This window comes from Clytia hemisphaerica, unplaced genomic scaffold (assembly GCF_902728285.1).
Source record: "Clytia hemisphaerica strain Z4C2 unplaced genomic scaffold, Clytia hemisphaerica genome assembly, whole genome shotgun sequence".
Taxonomy (NCBI): Eukaryota; Metazoa; Cnidaria; class Hydrozoa; order Leptothecata; family Clytiidae; genus Clytia; species Clytia hemisphaerica.
The window spans coordinates 19,937-39,019 of record NW_027103238.1 but is presented as its reverse complement, the minus strand read 5'-3'; the positions used below and the strand labels follow the sequence as shown (position 1 = coordinate 39,019).

The 19,083-nt window shown below is 37.8% G+C and overlaps 2 protein-coding genes across 2 annotated transcripts in view; one reads left to right on the top strand and one right to left on the bottom strand.

The window, feature by feature from the left end:
* LOC136797674 (WD repeat-containing protein 81-like) overlaps window positions 1–19,083 on the bottom strand; it is a 46,411-nt gene that overhangs the window by 14,088 nt on the left and 13,240 nt on the right. Inside the window, exons 13-18 of the mRNA XM_067054589.1 lie at window positions 18,594–18,784; window positions 17,832–17,957; window positions 15,618–15,754; window positions 14,824–15,299; window positions 14,155–14,233; window positions 12,845–12,897 (exon numbers count right to left, since the gene is read on the bottom strand). Coding sequence (XP_066910690.1) covers window positions 12,845–12,897; window positions 14,155–14,233; window positions 14,824–15,299; window positions 15,618–15,754; window positions 17,832–17,957; window positions 18,594–18,784 — 1,062 coding nt within the window. The remainder of the gene's footprint in view (window positions 1–12,844; window positions 12,898–14,154; window positions 14,234–14,823; window positions 15,300–15,617; window positions 15,755–17,831; window positions 17,958–18,593; window positions 18,785–19,083) is intronic.
* Window positions 6,673–9,476, top strand: LOC136798628 (uncharacterized). Its single transcript, XM_067055607.1, has 2 exons — window positions 6,673–6,813; window positions 7,244–9,476. Exon 2 carries the CDS (start codon window positions 7,381–7,383, stop codon window positions 9,238–9,240), a length of 1,860 nt encoding a protein of 619 aa, XP_066911708.1. The 5' UTR covers window positions 6,673–6,813; window positions 7,244–7,380; the 3' UTR covers window positions 9,241–9,476.

Here is a 19,083-nt window from a genome sequence, read left to right as displayed (position 1 = left end):
AGGCTGCATGTGTACTGTTTGGTTTCACATTACATGTAGAACCATCATTGATGGGCACTGGCAACTTAAACAGACTGTGGCAAGTTTTTCCACCATCTAGAAGAGTTGCTGCAATTCCAGTCCAAGAAGAAGTGGCAACAGAGAATGATCGAGCCCTGGCTTCTTTTATAATGTAATTGTATGTGAAAGTTTTTCCTGTCCCCCCTGGCCCATCTAAGAAAAAAAGCTTGGTAGAGTTATGATCATTATTAGAAAGAGCTTCAAGAACTACATCTGCTACAATGGTTTGGTCATTATTTAACAACGGCCTAATTTCAGCAGCTTCTTGTCTGTTTGCTTCTGCATCTGGCAGTTGCTCTACAAGTCCAAAATCTAAATGAGGTAGATTAAAATCATCCAAAGATTTGCCAAACTGCTTAAGCATAAGTTCAATGTGTGCCAATGCCATCTGTTCAGCTTGCAATTCAACATGTTGTCTCAAAAAGTCTTGCATCATAAATTCTTTGTAGTTCTCCCAAAGATCTGCTGGGTTGTTAGGCTCACCATGAATTAGGATAGTGCAAAAAGTCCTTCTGACTTTCAACGGAGACGCAACATGAACTACTTCATTTAAGGTGTCAACCCAGATATTATCATTAGCAAGTAGTCCCCTCGCCAAACATGCTTCTCTGAAAGTTGGATAAAGGACCCCATCAAAAGTTTTCAAAAATTCAAAAGATGTTGCTCCTGGCACATGCAATAACAGAACTCTCAAAAAATACCTTTCACCTTCACGAATGCTAGCATTATACATCCTACTTATGACTGTGCCACGCTCTCTTGCTTTCCAACGGTTGTTATTAAAGACATAATCATGAGGGATATCAGAATATAGAATTTGCCTAGAAGTGGGATCATTTTGATTTAACAAAAACCAGGCAGTTAGTTTAGTTTCCTTTTGCTCAGCTCTTTGAACAGCGTTTCCTTCTTCACCTGGGCGAAAATATACTCTTTGGAAATTTGGTAGATGTACAGCTAACCTAACCACATTATGACTTTGAGTGTGCATATCAAACTTAAACAAACGCCAACAACCTTCAGGAGCTGAAACATATCGTGCATCAAGGAAAGTCTTGATTTCATCATGATCAAGTCTCTCTGATATTTCAATATGAGCTGTGTCATGACCTTTGTAGATGTATTTATAAAGATATTGAACTGCTTTTATTGAAACACAGGCTTCCAAATTGATGTGGGCATTATATTTTTTGCACAAATAGGGAGAGTAGGGCACCACCCACCTATTGTCTAGATCAACATTTCTCACTCGAACTGTGCGACCATTATCTGGTCTATGATAAAGTGGAAAACCATCCACATTCATAACTGTGGCATCATTAAAAGACTTAGGATAGCCTTTTGAGCAGCTACCATCTTTCATGCAAGGACAGGTGTTGTTCAAAACACCACAGGGTCCATGAATCATATTAGCTTTTATAATTTCATAGAGCACCGGCTCTGTCTCTGGATCAGGAAGCTGCGCACACAAATCAAGCGGTCAATATCGTCAGCATTTCTCAGTTTAAACTCAGCTTCAAAATGAATTAGAAGATGGGCATGAGGAAGCCCACGTTTCTGAAATTCAATCACATCAACACGGGCTACAACCATACCTAAAATACCATCCTTCATTATTTCTTTCTTCATTGCAGCTAACTTCATTCGAAAGACACGCGTAAGTAAATCTGGCCTGTCATGGGCCCGTTGGTTTGGAAGTAAATTTTCAGTTATCTCTCTCCACTTAGGATTGCAGGTGAATGTCAGAAAAGTGTCTGGCTTTCCGTGCTTCGCAACAACAGCCATGGCATCTAGATACAATTGGTGCATAGCCCGAGGGGATCCCGAAAATGAAGAAGGCAAAACAATGACCTGACCTGCATTTAAATCCCTCTGTTGCGCAGCATTTTCAAGATGGTCTACCAGGCCCTGATATGAATCTGCCCTTATTTCTTGTTGATGGAACCGATGGTAGTTTAGCCTATTACCTTCCACCTTAGTATATGCATCAACAATGAACTGTTGGAAAAGTTTCCCTGAAAGGTGAAGAGCAGAGAACCCTCTACGAATAGCTAACCTATATGCGTAATATTCAAGTTGTGTGACATGGTTCCTCTGTCTTGAAGCTCTTTCAGCTACATGGGGAAGGGTCCTATCCCAGCCTGGGTCACCCCTTGGAAAGAGAAGTGGGTAAACTAAAGGATCCACAATACTGGATATGATTGAAATGGTTCGGAGAGGTGCGTTTCGTGGATGCACAACAATACTCATATCACCTGGTGGAGCTCCATCGTCCCCCGAAAAAACAGCAGCAACCTCTTCATGCAAAGGAGCATTATATCTTCTCTGATCAGGACCCTCAAACATCTTCATTCGGACAATTGGCAGCGGCCTATTTTCAGCTGCAGCTTGACGATGTTCTTCTTGCTCAACTTGACGCAAATGTTTGTAAGTGGCAGCATAAGGATTAATATTATCAAGAATATCTTGAATGAGGGCCATAGTCTCACGATTGCACTCTGCTGCTGAAGGATTTTGCATTCTCAAGTCCAAAGCAGTAGCTGCCTCAATTATATACAGTTGAGCAAATTGTGGTTGCTGTTGATCTGGAAAAACATTGCCAAGACGGTGGACAATTTGACCGCATATTCTGAAAGTTGGAGGTCCGTTACCAGGAGGTGGTCTCAAATTAGCACAAAAGGAGGCAAAAGCAAAGGCATTGTTATAGATCCTAATATTTTTACGAAAAAGTTTTGATTGGTTTGAATTATTGCTAAAGAGATGCTCAAGCTGAGGTGGAAAAGGATCTAATTGCGGAAGAGCGACTTTCCCTTTTTCACAACATCTAAATTCATCTTCATTTGCAAACTTGATTGCCTGGCAATACTCACAAAGGTGATCAAAAGTGCCTAAATAGTGCTCCTCTGGAAGGGGATTACCAATTTGAGCAGCATTCAAACGCCTTGGTCTACGAAATCTATCTCGAGCTGCAGCACGCCTGCGCTGAACCTGTTCTTCATTTTCATTTTCACGAACATTACGCATTCTCATCAAATTGGCTTGCCTTCTTTGTTGTTGACGCTCTAAATTTTCATTGGCACGCACTTGCCTAGTTCGCTCTAAATCAGCTTGCCTGCGCTGCCGAGTTTGCTCAGCATTTTCATTAGCTCTGCGAGTTCTCATTGCCTGTGCATTTTGTTCTCTTCGCACCTCAGCTTGTTCAGGATTTTCCTGAGCCCTTCTATTGCGTGCATTTTCAGCATTCCCTCTTCTGCTACGCTGGCCTCTTGCTGAAGCATCATTCCCTAGAATACCTTGAGCTTGACTGTCTTGTTGACTCATTGTTTTTAAAATTCATGAGCTACCTTAGAATATAAAAAAGAACATACTACACTCTTGTCTTGAACATTGAAGATCTCCATTTTAGAAGGACATATTCTCCTGAAAGTTCAATCCAATCCAAGATAATACACCTTTCCCGTAATTCGTAAAACTAATGCGCGCGCATTATTTTGATGCTCTCCACCGTTTGGTCTCTGGAGGTAAACAAACTCGTTTTTGCCTGCGTTCCCTTAGGGAAAGTTGGTTTTTTGAGCTTTTCTTAAGTTCTGTCGAACAAAATCCCCTCAAATTTTAGTATGTTCAACCTATTCATGATATTATACCACCCTGAAAATATTTTGCCAAAAGAAGGTCGCTGTCAAAAGTTAGAGGCTCAAATCCCAATTTCCCTAACCCCTCGCAGGCAAAAACGCGTTTTTTACCTCCCAAACAATTTTATACACAACGGTGGAGCGCACATTTTCCCGGGCCATTTCTGAGAAATTTGAATTACGGGAAAGGTGTATTGTCAAGAATTTTTCCTCTGGATTTCTAACAGCTTCTTCCTTATTCCATCTAACTTTCGCTTTGAACCAAACTTCTCCTTCATCAAGTTAATCAAAAAGTTACAAATATTTAATGACGGGTGTCAGTCATCGGTAGGATATGAAAAAAAGTACAAGGTTTTCAGTCAAAATCACCCCCCAACAACATTTAAGTCCTTTTTACCATCGCTTTTTATTAACCAATGAGATGAATTGCTATTAAAATCGGCCAATCAAAAGCCGTACATAGTTTTTACAATTGGACGGGTGCTAGAATTTGCATGGTTATGCTAAAAAATGGCACAAAATTACCCCCGTCTTTTGCAAATGGCGCGAATCTAATGGAACAAATTTGTGGAGCAAGAGACTAAAAGTCATAATTTTAAGACACAAACAAAGCGAAAACGAAAGTGACACACAGACACACAAAGCACCGCTATTAATATATAGATTTCGAAGCTTGATAGATTTTTTTTAGTGTATATTATTATATGATTGTGTAAAGTATGTGACTGAAAAAAAGTTTGGTAGATTTGCATATTTCGGATACACGAAGGAAGTGTCAGTCTAGGTGGTTTGGGTTGGGGGTACGGCTTTGACGGGGGAGGGTACCTAGGCAAGTGATGGATGTCGGCGAGTTTTACTAGGGGTCAGAAATAGGAAAACTTCACCCCTCAAGAATAAAATGATGGTCATACGATGAAAGATTCTAAAATCATCAATCTTTCAATACAAGAAAACATATTTTTCCGTGTTTGCAAAAGAGCTAAACGAGGGAGCACAACGAGGAAATAAAAATAGGAAAAGTGTCAAAGAAGTATTAAAAGCATGTGTAAGTAAGCATGTTATAAGTCTTGGTTTGAATCATTGAGTTTAAAGCCCTTTCGAGATAAATCTTCAACCTTTTTCAAGCAAAGTGAAGCCTTAGGATTTGCGCCGCAATTACACGCTTTTTTATATATAAGAATACACTTTATAAGAAAGCCCATGATGAAAATGACCAAAAAATTCAGAATAATGCTAAGAATATCACTATCATGAAAATTTGGTACTCAAGCTAAGAATGCCATTTTTAGAGCATTTTCGATTATAAATTGTCAATTGAAGACGCCAAACGGCTCACTTCTTTCACAAAAATGCAATTTTATGCTTGAGACGTATGTACTAAATGTTAAATCTAGTCTGAATTAGGGTCCTAAACCTAAGAATGCTGTAAGAATATTTTAGGATGATTTTCCCAAAAAAGTTAAGAATATCCATGATGAAATGGATTTACACCATTCTTATAAAAAAAAGCGTGTAGAATAAAGGATTAAACCTAGTACTTTCTTTGTTTTCACGCAGCATCTGGCGATTTGTTTTGTTTAACTTTCAATCTAGCGTCTGTGTGAAAACCACGCGGGTCACGCGTTAAGGATGGGAAAAAAGTGGCTTCATTTCCCATCCAGGAGTTTCGAGTCTAGCCCTTCGGGCTTGGAAGTCAATGGTTTGAATGTTTTTGACTTCACTTTTTAATTCTAATTAGCATTTTCACATATATAAAACCTACCATTTTTCGAGAATATTCTTTTTTAAACTTCAAGTGAGACTCTGTAAAACGATAACCCGATAACGCGGTTTTGTTTGTCTAAGTTGAAGAAGGAGGTCAGATTACAGGTCACATTCGCCATATCCTTTTAGAGCAGAGCGTGGTATGTGCAGAATGGATGGTCTGTTATGAGATTAGGTACACCTTTTTTGCCAAGCATATTTATGTAGTGGTATAACCTATGTCTTATAGTTACGTTTTTTAATAAGGAGCACGTTTATAAGGAACTTGAGGCTGAAAATGGTCCGAAAAATAAGGAATTGTTAAGGAACTGCTCAAGCTGAGACGTTCTTTTTGTCTATTTTTAGTAATGCAGGATTTGTTAGATAAACCCCTCTTAACAAGAACAAACTATATAAAAACAGACTTTCCAGACTCTAAGACTTGGTAGGAACTTGCACAAAATGCTTACAAATGGGGAAAATAAGCACTTGTATGAGTGTTTTGTGACTAAAGAAAATATCATTACGTAGCAGAAAGTGAATACAGTTTATAGTAGTCTCATTCAAAAAACCGCAATATTTTGTTTGTTCAAATTGAATGCAAATAGTTAATGACTTTCATTCAGCTCATGACAGCCATCCTTGAAAGACGAGAAGTTGTTTTGAAAGCAATCTACTGTATTAACAGTAGGAAATTGAGATATTCAAATTTCAAATGTTTACAGATTTTTTTATAAGAACATCGAAAAAGTTTTGAAGCCTTCGGATGTTCTTAACTTTTTGAGTTTTCAGCCAAAAATGTCCTTAAGATTTAGTCCGATTTTTTAAGAAAATAAGTGATTTAGAGTACACGAAGCAGTGCCGTAAAAAGCATTTTCATATTGGGGGCTGAAGTTTAGTCACAATTTTTAAATTTTGAAATTTTGAGCTCTAGATTGCTTGAAAGTGCACTCAAAACATGCACTTAAAAGACAATTATGACAAATTAAAAAATAAAAACTTTGCATTTTGCAAGATAACCATTTTTTTAAAAATTATTGGGATTTGCTACGGTACTGCGAAGCCTTTAAAATATTCTCAACATGTTCAAAATATTTTGACCATCGAAGCCTAATGTTCTGAAATAGTTTGTTCTTAATAAAAAAATGTTTATTTGTTTGGATAGATTATCAGGAATGAAGGGTGACGTTATTTTGATGCTATGTTTACAATAAAGGGCATTTTCGATGTGTTTCGATGTGTTTTTGGATGTTGTATCATTGACATGAGTATAAACTATGGAAAGTTCAATCTTTAAATTTTATTGAGTTATTCACTCCACACTATCGCGACATAAAGCAAAGGTTCGAGATGATAAAGCACTAGCCTGGATATGCAATACGTAATATTTTTTATGTTTCTGCTATTGGGCTCTTTCAGAAAAAATCCGTTCATTGGGGGTGGAGGATATACTATTTTTTCAATGAATTACCCATGGACAATCATCAAATTAACCACCTGGACACCAAAATTTACTCCTGGACATCGCAGATTTACCCCATGGACAATGCAATTTTTGGGAGCCCTGGACAATTCATCCTACACCCCTACCCCTTACTGGAAGAGCCCATTTGCCTTTACAGCTTGATATACATAGCGCAATAACTAAACCGACAAAATACGCGTGCGCTGCCTTCTGATATTGGAATGTGAATCGCTTTAGGAAGACCAGGCAGTAAACCAGAAACATTAAAAATAAAAAAAAAGGTTAAAAGCCCAGATACCCAGGCTAATATTGTGTAAATTTAAGAGGTAATTTTCTGTATTTTTAGATCCCAACTGAAAATACTTCATGGAACGATCGACAACAACAGAAGAGGCGCCATTTTTAAAATTTGACAGAAGCCAGGAAGAGGTCTTTGTTTTGTAGTAAAGACACATCAATGAAAAATATCAAAAGGTTTACGTAATGAATTTCAAAGGACGCAATAAGAACTTATACATTGTAGCAGCAGTGTTTACATTAATATGTGTACTGATCTATGAAATGAAATTTCGAGTGCAATCGATTCGAATCGAGGAAGAAGGCAAAACAAAAGAACTGCGTGGAATGCAAGGATTGCTCCACAAATACGTTCAATCACAACAAAACGCGATGGAAATGAACCACGTGGACAAATTCGTGAAACATTTGTCGTTAGGTGAGAGATACGAACGAAACGACGAGCTTCGAAATGATATGAAGAGTTTGGCGAATAGACTTACTCGTTTCCTGAACATTGGAAATCGTAAAGAAGAAGATACACGTGGTCTGACCATCATCTTAAACGCAGTCAATGAAATACAAAATCTAGACAGTCTATTGGACGATTTGGAGAAATCATCACGACTCAATTGGACTAAATCCGTTCATATCTTACTTGGTGTATCTAAGGAAAGTCATGATAAAAATTCTGTTAAGTTATCAGAAATAAGAAAGAAAATACCGTCCTTCGAATGGGTTGTGATGAAACAGGACACGTTAGCAAAGACATTATTCTGGTTAGTGGAAAACGTCGATCGCCAGTATATTTTAGTATCTAAGAAACTACGAAAACTACCGGTCGAGTTTGATGTGGAGAAATTCTTAAATCCGTTAAAGAGAGGAAGTAGTGACGTGGTTTCCGGTTCACTTTCTTACCCGGACGGTCGTTGGGAGACCGGTTGCTACCAGACGAAACATATTTGGAGTCAATATCGAATACAATATGGAACGGACATAAAATATAAAAGAAGATGGGTCAAATGTGATTATATTGACGGACCGTTCGCTCTTTATGCTGGACATTTGTTAACATTTCTAAGCGAACATTCGGGATTGCCAGACGATCTATTATATCCAGAATTGATTTATACTTTGAACAGAGAAGGTAAAACTATGAAAAAACACCTTTGCACTATTTTTAGTGTTGGCACAGATGAACCCGAACTAGGAAAGCTGTCAAGAGATCGGTGGAAACATTTTATACAAAGGAACGAAATGACAGAGATATTCTTGACTACTGTAGCAACATCCTCTTCATCAAAAATCAAGGAAACTTATCACGAATTTGATTATAAAGAATCAAAAGCCAAATGTCAATATCTGAAAAAGAACATGTTAAAACCACGCGCCTGTATGAGAGAACTTCACTTGATGTTGATCAACTCTTATAAATTATTTGATCGTTTAGGCTACACATACACTACAGAGGATGGGTCAGGGGTTGCCGCTACCAAGCTACATGATACCCTCCCTTGGGATATTGATCAGGACTTTGCATTCAGGAGTCAAAACATGACATCGCTATACCATAACGAAGCGTTATTCAAAGAAATTGGGATTACCTTCGGACCAGATATAGACGTCAAAGCGAAATGTTTAAGTAATTCCAGCCTTGCTAAACCACCCATAGGAGGGTGTGGCTATATCGGTATGCATGGTAAAAACTGGAAACTAGAGAACTGGGGAGCACATGTACTAAATGGTGATTATTATGAGCCTTGGAAAATTGAGCCTCAATTCAAAAACATTTACCCACCGAACCGTATACATGGCCATCATACTAAAGTCAAAATGGGTGACCATTGGGCACAAAATCGAGCCAATCCTGGCCTTTATATAAGGAGTCATTATGGTCTTGATATTTTACGTCACGCGAACCATTGGTCGAAACTTGGTTTTAAAGACTCGTGGGAAGATTACAAGCCGGGTACCCATTTCGGGGGGTGTCCGGACGAAGGACATCACCGGTGCATGACTGAGTATTTGAGTGATGGGAATATACAGTTTCAACGGCCCTGGGCCTGATCTTGTTAATTTTTATAATTTTTAGTTGCCTTTCACACTTATTTCTATTTGAACTTTCCGAACTGATTTTATTTGATTGGTGTATTTTGTTAACGGAGTTTGAATTAGAGTAGAGAGAGTAGTGCAATTCTTTTTCATCCATTTTCAAGATTATTAGCTCAAAATTTTTATTTCAATTCCTTTTAGGAAAAATTATTTTTTTTAATATTTTTGATAGATTTAGTTTTAATGGTAAACAAGAAGCCCAAGGGCATGAAGGCCCAGCATTAAAAGTTTTGTTTCTAAATAAGAGTGATAAAGTTTGCTTAAAATCATCAATTTTAATTTACAAGCTTTTTTATATTGAATTGGCACGAATGTGGAGCAAGATTGGTCAGAAAGAGGAAGAGAAAATTTTTTTTTGCTTATATTAGCACAATATAACAAACTGATATGAAACATGTGTCTAACATGAAACGGGAACACTTATTTATGTAAAAATAAAACTTTTGAAAAATCTTTAACAAACATGATTGTGTTAAAGCTCTAACTAAAGGGAGCAAAAACAAATTAAAAAAAGTAAAATTAAAAAGAAACTAGCCTCGAAAAAAATTTCCTGCAACCACAGCGGCTGCAACCTCAATAGCAGCACTCAAAAAATGCAAAATTTGTATATAAAAATGTCCATAAAAACTGAACAATTTGGAGTTATTGGCTGAAATTTTGTACAGTGACTCACTTTCAGATGCAGATCATAATTCAGTAAGTGTTTTTCCCAAAATGAGGCTATTTCAAGATGGTGTCTGACAGGGTGGTGCCGATAAGCACTTTTGACCGTTTTGGACTGAAATGGCTTAATTTTCTTAGATAAATGTATCTAAAATGTCCTTATTGTTTATTTTTTAATCATTATGATATGCTGAAATTGTGTACAAAATTTGAGCTTTTTAGTTCAATTTTACCAGGAGAAACAGGCAACTGAAACTTGCAAAATCAGACAAAACCGCAATACAAGCTGCAACATGGAGAATGCTCAAAATGCCTTGCGACAACTTTTTCAAAACAGTAGATTTGAGCCCGGCTCGAACCAACAAAGTTATTTGTCAGTGATTCTGAGCCCAGCATGTGCTGCCAAGCCGCTGTAAAAATTTGAAATTACAAACTCCTACCCCTACCGTGAGATCGGGTAACTTGCATCAGTGAAGGCTAACATGGTCATGTATAGCCCTCAAATGACTGACCAATCAAAGCAGCAAAATTTCAAAACAAATGAACTATGCAGCTTCGCTCGCAGCTCTACTCTACCATTTTTGTTTTGATTTCACTTTGCTATGCATGTTAGCCTCCACTGATGCAAGTTACCTGACTTCACGGTATATTGTACAAAAAATTTACTGTGGGAAATTTGAATTTATTGCTGTCCTCACTTACTAAAATAAAAACCATATTTCTGAAATTGCGTTTTCTCTTAAAGAGTGTGACCGTTGAAAGAATTTGTTTGGTTTTCAACTTTGTTGAACAGACTTTTTGTCGAATTTGTCAAACATTTTTTGTTGTCAAACTTTGTTGAACAGAGTTTTGATCGAATTTGTCGAACATTTCCTGTTGTCAAAGTTTAAGTGGAACTTAATCGAATACTCACAATTTTAGTGCAGCAACCTTTGAAAATTTTGATTAATTATGTCGTCTGGTATGTATGGTTCGATTGTCAATTACATTGGATTAATCTTCGATTTCGTTCGATTACGATTATGTACGATGAATTTTTAATTGCGATTTTTGATTGCGATTAAATTAAATTGGATCACTCTGTTAGAGCTTCTTAGCGCGGGCGGCCGAGCGCTTAAGTACCATACTAATACAATTGAATCAATCGAACGTAATTGAATACAATCGAACGTAATCAAAGCAATCGAACAGCAAATCCTGGGTAATATTCTATTGCGATTTGATTGCGTTCGACAATCGAATTGCAATTATTCGATTGCGTTCGATTCGTTCGATTGACACCGTCTGGTGATGTAAACTAAAAAGCTGAGCATGATCGAGACTCCTTTAAAAAAGCTCAACAAATATAAAATTTCACCATAATTTTATGCAGAAAAAGAATCAAAATATCCAACAATACAAATAGAGGCTATTCTAGTCAACCTCTTGCTGTTTGAATAATTTTTTTTGTCGAATATGAAAGCCTGAACACACATTGGGCTATTCCATTTTTAAACCATACAGAGGTATTGACGAACTTTTCCAGGGGGGACTGAGCCTTGATTTTCCAAGGGGCTTTTGGTCATTTTCAGATTTTCCAAGGGGGTTATTTTAAAGGTTTCCAGGGGGTTCTCTCCTCCTAAACTGGCATCAATAGTCACTTTCCAGGCCCTTTTTCACAAAATTTTACTTTCCAGGGGTGTCGACTCCTAATTTCCAGGGGATTGTTTGTTATTCAAAATTTCCAGAGGGGTTAGTGAAAAAAGTTCGTCAATACCCCTATACAATTTTTTTTTTGAATAGCCCATTTCGCACACGTTAAGTTAATAATTATTCTGATAAAATGCCTGATTCCTCTTGATCATCAAGGAGATAGCAAGAGAGTAGTAAACATTACATAAGAGAACATACCTGTAATAATCTGGTTGGTGTTTGAACCTTCATTTTGAATAATAATGAGAAAACATCGATGAAAACCCTCAAGCAAAATGAGTGTAAAAAATGCAACTTTCAAATAGTCTTTAAAAGCTTTTAGGTCAATAAGTATGAGCATCCACTTCTGTGGGTGCAAGTCAGAGCTACACTTAACTAATTGAAAAACATTTGAAACAGTAAACTTTCCTTTATAAGTCTCAAGGTCCATAAAGAAATCAAAACATTGACCGACAACCAAAAATGTGATTCTCAGGCGCCATCTTGGATTCCGTTTGGAGCAAATAAACCCACGGCCGCAGTAGAATCGATATAATATAATCTCGCTATTCTTTTACAGCACGCAGCCTAAGACGACCCGAGCAAACCGATTAAATTTTATGCGAATGCCCCCGATTGAATCGCACCAAAAGGGCAACCATGGCACGGACAGGAGTGAGAGAGGACAGAAAAACAGAACACGGCACGGACTGCGGACAGACAGGACAGGACAGACACACGGAAAGTTCCTCTTGAAAGGCCCTTTCGCTAGCGCTGGGCCAAAAAAGCTGGAACAATTCTTTTTCTTAAAAACAATTCAGTTCCAAGACTTTTTGTCTCGATTGAAGAACTAATGGAAAGCAAACTTCTCTACATCATTATCATCGACATCGGTTATAAAGGAGCGTGAAGCGCTCCTGCAACCCTAAAGTTAAAAATGACGCTCTGTATCTATCTGATGAGCTATGAGCAGTGATTTTTAAAAACATGCAGACCCATTCATAGCCTAACAGAAGAAAGGCTAATCCAAACTCGCATCCAATGGAAAAATATTTTCCTAGAAACCATCCCATACCTAAATATTGGAGCCATTATGGCAGAACTAGACGATTATGCTTATTTTCGCCATCAATTTGGATTTCATGATAATTGACTTCCTGTCCGACTCACACTTTTCCTGGTAATTGTAAGTAAAAAGTAGGAATTTGAAGGTAATTTGACTTACATGTTCTCTGCCAGTTCCTTAACCAAGTGCCATCAATATGTTGTGAAGAAACTCTGAAAAACGAAAGTTGGAGAACTAGATTGAAACTCAAACAGGATAATGATTTATATTTAACTTTGGGACGACCTGAATGCTCTTTTTAGGCGTTTTATATCCCTCAGTATTATAATTCGAATGTTGCTGTGTTATTCAATAATATTTCAAAAGGAAAGATAATCACGCGGATGCACTCCTTATCCTGGGATAGTTACCTATCATAGGCGTAGCGAGAAACCCTGCAAAATTTATGAGGGAGTGCAGGCGTTTATGACACATTCATTATCTTTTGATAAAACAAAGACAATAATTACAGCGTCGTAAAAACCGCTCTCATCCATAAATTTTGCAGGGTATCTCGCTACGCCTATGCCCATAGGAAAATTATTCATAGCGCTTACCAGTCACTGTTGACCCTGTGCTCGGGACACAACAGGACCATGGAGTATCGGCAACATTACTTGAACAAGCGTGAGAGAAAAATTGCCCTCCTCGCGAGTGCTTTATTCAAATAAACAACGTTACCACCCCATAAACAATGTCCACGCTCTTTTATCCGAGTATGGTACCCAGTTCCCCTCACATGGTATGGGTTGACCATGTACCTTCGTACATTCACTTGCTAAGCGAATCGTAGCACCGAGTAGGAATAGGACCCTCGTCTCCCGTGTTGGAGCTTTAAACGATGAATACTGAACCACTACGACTTAAGGCCAGTTTCTACTTTTGCGCGAAATGAGCGAATTTTTTTAACATTTTTGTAAGGTCATTGGTCGGTTAGAAAATGAAGCAATTCCATTGGTCAAAATTGACGTAACGGTTGAAAAAAGTTGAACTTCCTTTAACTTTTTTTTTTGTTCGCGCGAAACTCTTTTATGACGTAATCAATTCTTTAGGAAAAAAAGGTTGAGAAAAAAACTGATGGCCATTTCGCGTGAAGGTGGATACCGGCTTTGATTGATTAGTCTACATTAATACTTCACTAATTTGAACCTTAAGTTAGAAGCAAGTATTTAACCACTTGTTCGAATAAGAATTATTCGGCTGTAAAAGTAGAGGTATTTCCATACGCAACAGTTCTGTTCTGCTCCAAAACAAAATGAAGTGATACTATTGGCTAATTTTGAAATTAAGTCATTTTTCTAACCATAGCAAAATCGCTTAAATTAGTTTTGGACAGGACTGGACCGTGTCTTAAAGTGGTCTAAAACAGAGAACGAATGTTTAAAACGTCATGAATACCATGAATTGAAGGAAAATTAGTACCAACCAACCTTTGCGCGAGTTGTGATTCATCCAACGATTTCGGTCGTAACGGTTCCATCCACTTTCCCGACTGTCCTGTCATAGATTCTAGATATCAAAATGTATGTTTAATTAAAATTTATCCCAAAGGAATGTATTTAAAGGTTTTATCTTTACATAAATGTTCCCGTTTCATATCAGACACGTGTTTCATATCAGGACAGTGTCTGCCTATTGTTATATCGAATTGATATTAGCAAAAAATTATTTTCCTTTACTCTTTCTGACCAATCTTGCTCCACATCCACGTGTCAATCCAATGTGGGTGGCCACTATGAATAGTCGAACGTGCGCAACGCACTGGGCTCAACTTCAGTGGCTTCAAATTATTCATAGGCCCAATTGTAGACCCCCAGATATTCACCCATTTGGCGAAAAACTCGTCCCCAGGCCCCAAAAATCAAAATTTTCAAAAAATGAAAAATGACCTCCAGATATTCACCCAAGGAACAAGTGTGCCAAATTTCAGCCAAATCCGACCATTTTTAAAGTCTCCAGGCTGCCCCAAAGTTTTAGCCTCGTTTTGGCGAAAAACTCGTCCTCAACTGAAGTTGAGAACAGAACAAGAGACAGAACGAGAACAGTAAAAAAGGAATTGATTGAAATGAACTATTTTTTCACATCCGAAATGGACTTACTAGATCCTTCATTCTCATCTTCCATCCGGTGTGTTAAGCCTTTATCATGATTCGTGAATAATTGCCAGACCAGATCACTATTGTATAGCGTACTCTCGAGATAATGTGTTCCCAAGACACGACAAAACAAGACGTACGCGTGATACGCCAGCGACGGAGAAAATGTATCGTAAACGTCGGCGAATTTATCGGCGCAGTCTTGATTAGAGCCAAGTTGGTCGTCTTCTAAGACTTCTTCGATTGTGAGTGTTTTAGAGATACGGTTTTTAGATTCTGATTGATCGGTTGAGTGGGTCATGCTTGGAGACGGCTTCCGAATATTGACGTCCTCCTCATTCAGCGATTTACAAAGGAGGGTATATTTCCGTGTGATGAACGACGTCCCGCCAGTGTCCGTCTTCAAAGCATAGATACCGTCAAAGCGGGAAAAGAATTGTTGTAATAAGGGCGCCATTACTTCTTGCGCATACTCGCGTCTATAATAATGAAATACAATTACTCTTTACATTTTACAACACCTAAAGATAAATAAATGTCCATAAATTAGATTATCTTTGAATAAAAGGAAAATGTTGGGACAGACTTGAACCCTTAGTTCGTGTTTTATGACTCTGATAGCGCTCATTAAAGGATTTTACAAACGTCTATTGGTGCAAGTGAATCGACTTTGGAAAAAAATAGACAAGTAGAATTTAAGGTTTTGTTCGGTACTACGGAACAAGCGTACAGGCGAAAGATTTCAAACCATCTCATTATCCCCGTTAAAGGTCCAGAAATTTAGCTTGTGAACCTACCTGAGTTTTTGACAGAACATTCCAATGATATCAACCACTTTACGGGAGAGAAATTGTTTGGTAATAACACCAGTACTGAATGGTTTTACTGTTGACAACAATCGAATCAAGGGTTGAAAGAAATCGACTGAAAACTCCTGAAAAAGATTGAAAAGAACCAAATAAAACGACAAATATCGCATCAGGGTCCACGCCACTCAGGGGGCCAGGGGACCATACCCCTCACTTTTTTCAAATAAAAAGCTTTTTGCACAATATTTAAACATCTGGTTGAACGTTTATGATTTTTTGGTAAAGATTCTCAATTTGAATGTCCAGAATAAAATAAACAAATGACACAATCATAAAGCTTTTGACGTGATTTAAGGAGAATTCCCAAAAGTCAAGCCCGTAAAATTATGGATTTCTCGAGACTTCTAAACCAATCAAAATTCTACAACAGAAAACTGTGTGATAGGTCTCCTGGCGACCAGACTCGTCGCTGAAGATCCGGTCACCATGGAAATAGGAAAGATCGGGGACTGGGCTACAATTTCAATGGTCAAAAAAGGAAAATATTGATTGATAAACATTAGGGTAGTTTCTTGGATGAATAGAAAGCTACTTATTTGCAACCTTTTAATAAGTTATTCAAACGAAAACGAGAAAATTGTAACTTTTGGGTAGATGAGATAAGTACATAATAGTTAATTTGCATGAATTATTCGAAAACAGGACAAATATTTCCTTTTAAAACCTTCCCTCTTCTATCTTTTTGGAAGTAGCGGAGATTCGAAACAGGAACGCCTTGATTGTGACTTTGACACCTCAGATCACTTAACCATCACTCATTAAGTAATGGACGTATTCGACTATCTCAGTATTATACTGGCAGTATCGGCAATCGTTTTACATTGCACCGGTCTCTACCTATTATGGAAAGCTAGGAAAGCACCATTGTCCATCACTCAAGGATCAAAACCTGTTTTTATAGCTCATTTCTCGTGCTGGTGTCTAGTATGGGCCATCAATAACATCATACGATACCCACTAATGCAAATCAAGGATGAGGAACTGCATGCTTACTGGTTAATTACAGTAGAGGGCTCCCGGATTCCCTTCTACATTGGAGTTCTATTGATCACTTATGACCGATTCTGTCAGCTATATTTCCATTTGAATTACGAAGCATGTTATATTTACAAATACAAATTGGTGATTTGTTTAATGGTTTTTGGAGTGTATTTAACATGGCTGGTTACAGCTCTGGCAATTTATGACAGTGATCCAACAACACTGAAAGTCTTACTGAAAATATCCAGTTACTACATCACAGTGTTGTTGCAAAGTTTGCTGATTTTATCTTTCGCTTTTGTGTATAGTTACATCATACGAAAAACGCTCACTTTTACTTCGAGTCACACGCCGCGTAGAAGGCAACTTTGGCGGCGGCTTACAATACCCGCATTGATAATGGGTACTTTTTTAATATTTGAAGTTTTCCCAGATTTGTCTGTGAATCTTGGAATAGCTGAGTATGGCAGCTGGGTGATTTTCTTGTTTAGATTCGATACAAATTTAAAAGCATTAACTTATATCTTTATGCAACCGACCGTTCGAAAGAGACTGAGAATGAGATTCCGTCACGTGATGAAATGGAGTTTGTCCAATCAGATTCATCCAATCAGAATCACTGTTTCGAATCGTACTACTGCCCAGATGGAGGTCACAGAAACGACGACATAGGGCGGAGCATAATCATACCATCTTTACACACATATCAACCTTAACGGCGCGATTGGCTTTTGAAAGTAACTAATTTTAGAGTAACTCTATTGAGAAAACAAGCGAAATACAATCAAAACAGCATATGAGAGACATTTTCCTGAGTGTCTTTGGTGGAGCACAAACCATTATAGCATTCAAATAGCTTAAATCGACATTATTGCATGTGTTTCGATACCGTCGCTATAAGAATCTTCCATGTATTTTCGTTACCAGTCTCTTCCAATCGCGCCGTTAAGAGTTAATTAAGTTTGAATTGTTCGTTTTTTTAGTTAATAATATAGTTAAGGAGTAACGGAGTACCATTGTTATTCTGGAAAGTAAATATATGTCGTAAAGCTAATGATTTAAAAATATCTTTTGTACTACCCAAAAATAAAATCGCAAGCTTCCCGGGTTCTGTCCAAAATTAAAGAAAAAGCTTTAAAAGGCAAAAAACATATGTTATACCTCCATGTGAGTAGCAATGGCTTCAGACTGTAACTTTTCACAACATTCCATTAACAACTGTAAATTGCTCACTAGACTGCTTCCCAATGAGATGGATACTGAGGCTGCATTTGTAGCGTTCTCGATCTTAAATAACAATATAGAAAACTATGCAGGTGAAGGGAGGAGCAAGTCTGCCGAGGGCTAGAAAAGAATTTTCCGACTGTCCTAGGGTAGCAAAAATGATGCCTTAAAAGTGCACCGCGTTTCGGATGACGGATTGAATCAAGCACTTTTTTTGTTTTCACGTTTTATATTTTACGAATTCTGCCGGTTAATGTCTGTTGTCTATTGATATGTACAGAACTGAAAGAAAGAACTGTTCCATTTTGCCCTTTGTATACAAAATGTCACAGTCGCAAAGCGTAATGGGTAATCAGGACCATGGCGCGCTAGTGACGACTTACTATTGGCCAAAAGTTTTAAAAATTTTTTGAAGATTATTGCGCCTAGCCAACAGAAAGCAGTCATGGATGCGCAATCCGTCCTGATTACCCATGATCCATTTCGACTGTGAAATGGCCTATACAAAATGTCACAAAAAGCATTGATTGTTCAACAAATAAGCCAGCAGCGAAGTAATGAAAATTTCAAATAATCTTAAGTGTTTAAAAGCTAGCGATGTTTATACGTTCTGGCATTAATTACGGACCAAATTGGCGTTAGTTAAAAATTGGGTAGTGGTGCGGACTAAGGGCCAGCAATAATGATATTTCAACTTACTAGTTTTGCGATATGTGGGAGATAAAAACTCATCACAATATTATCTCCATAAATTGAAGCCACCTCGACCAAGCATTCTATATGTGGAGAGACTTTACACAACAAACGGTCGATCACATCATTATCTCCACTATCCTCTGGATCTGTTATCTCCATAAAGATTTTCGACATGTTCCGCAATAATGGTTTAGCTGAAAGGGAGTGAAAAAATAAAATCTGACAGAGTAGTATTTTTCGGTGCAAATTGAATGAGAAAATCAAATAATGAATATCAAAATTTCTTCGCTGCCATATGGCAACCGTGTCATCGTTAAAGTTAAACAATTCATAAGTCAGAAATGCAAAGAGACACCAGCAGTCGTTTGAAGCTCAAAAACTTCTCGAATTCAGCAGATTTCGATGAAAATTGACCTCAATTGTAGTAAAACTGCAATCGCGGTTAAAACTGGTGTCCAATGACCTTTTTCCACCGGCAAGTCATCCTCCCCCC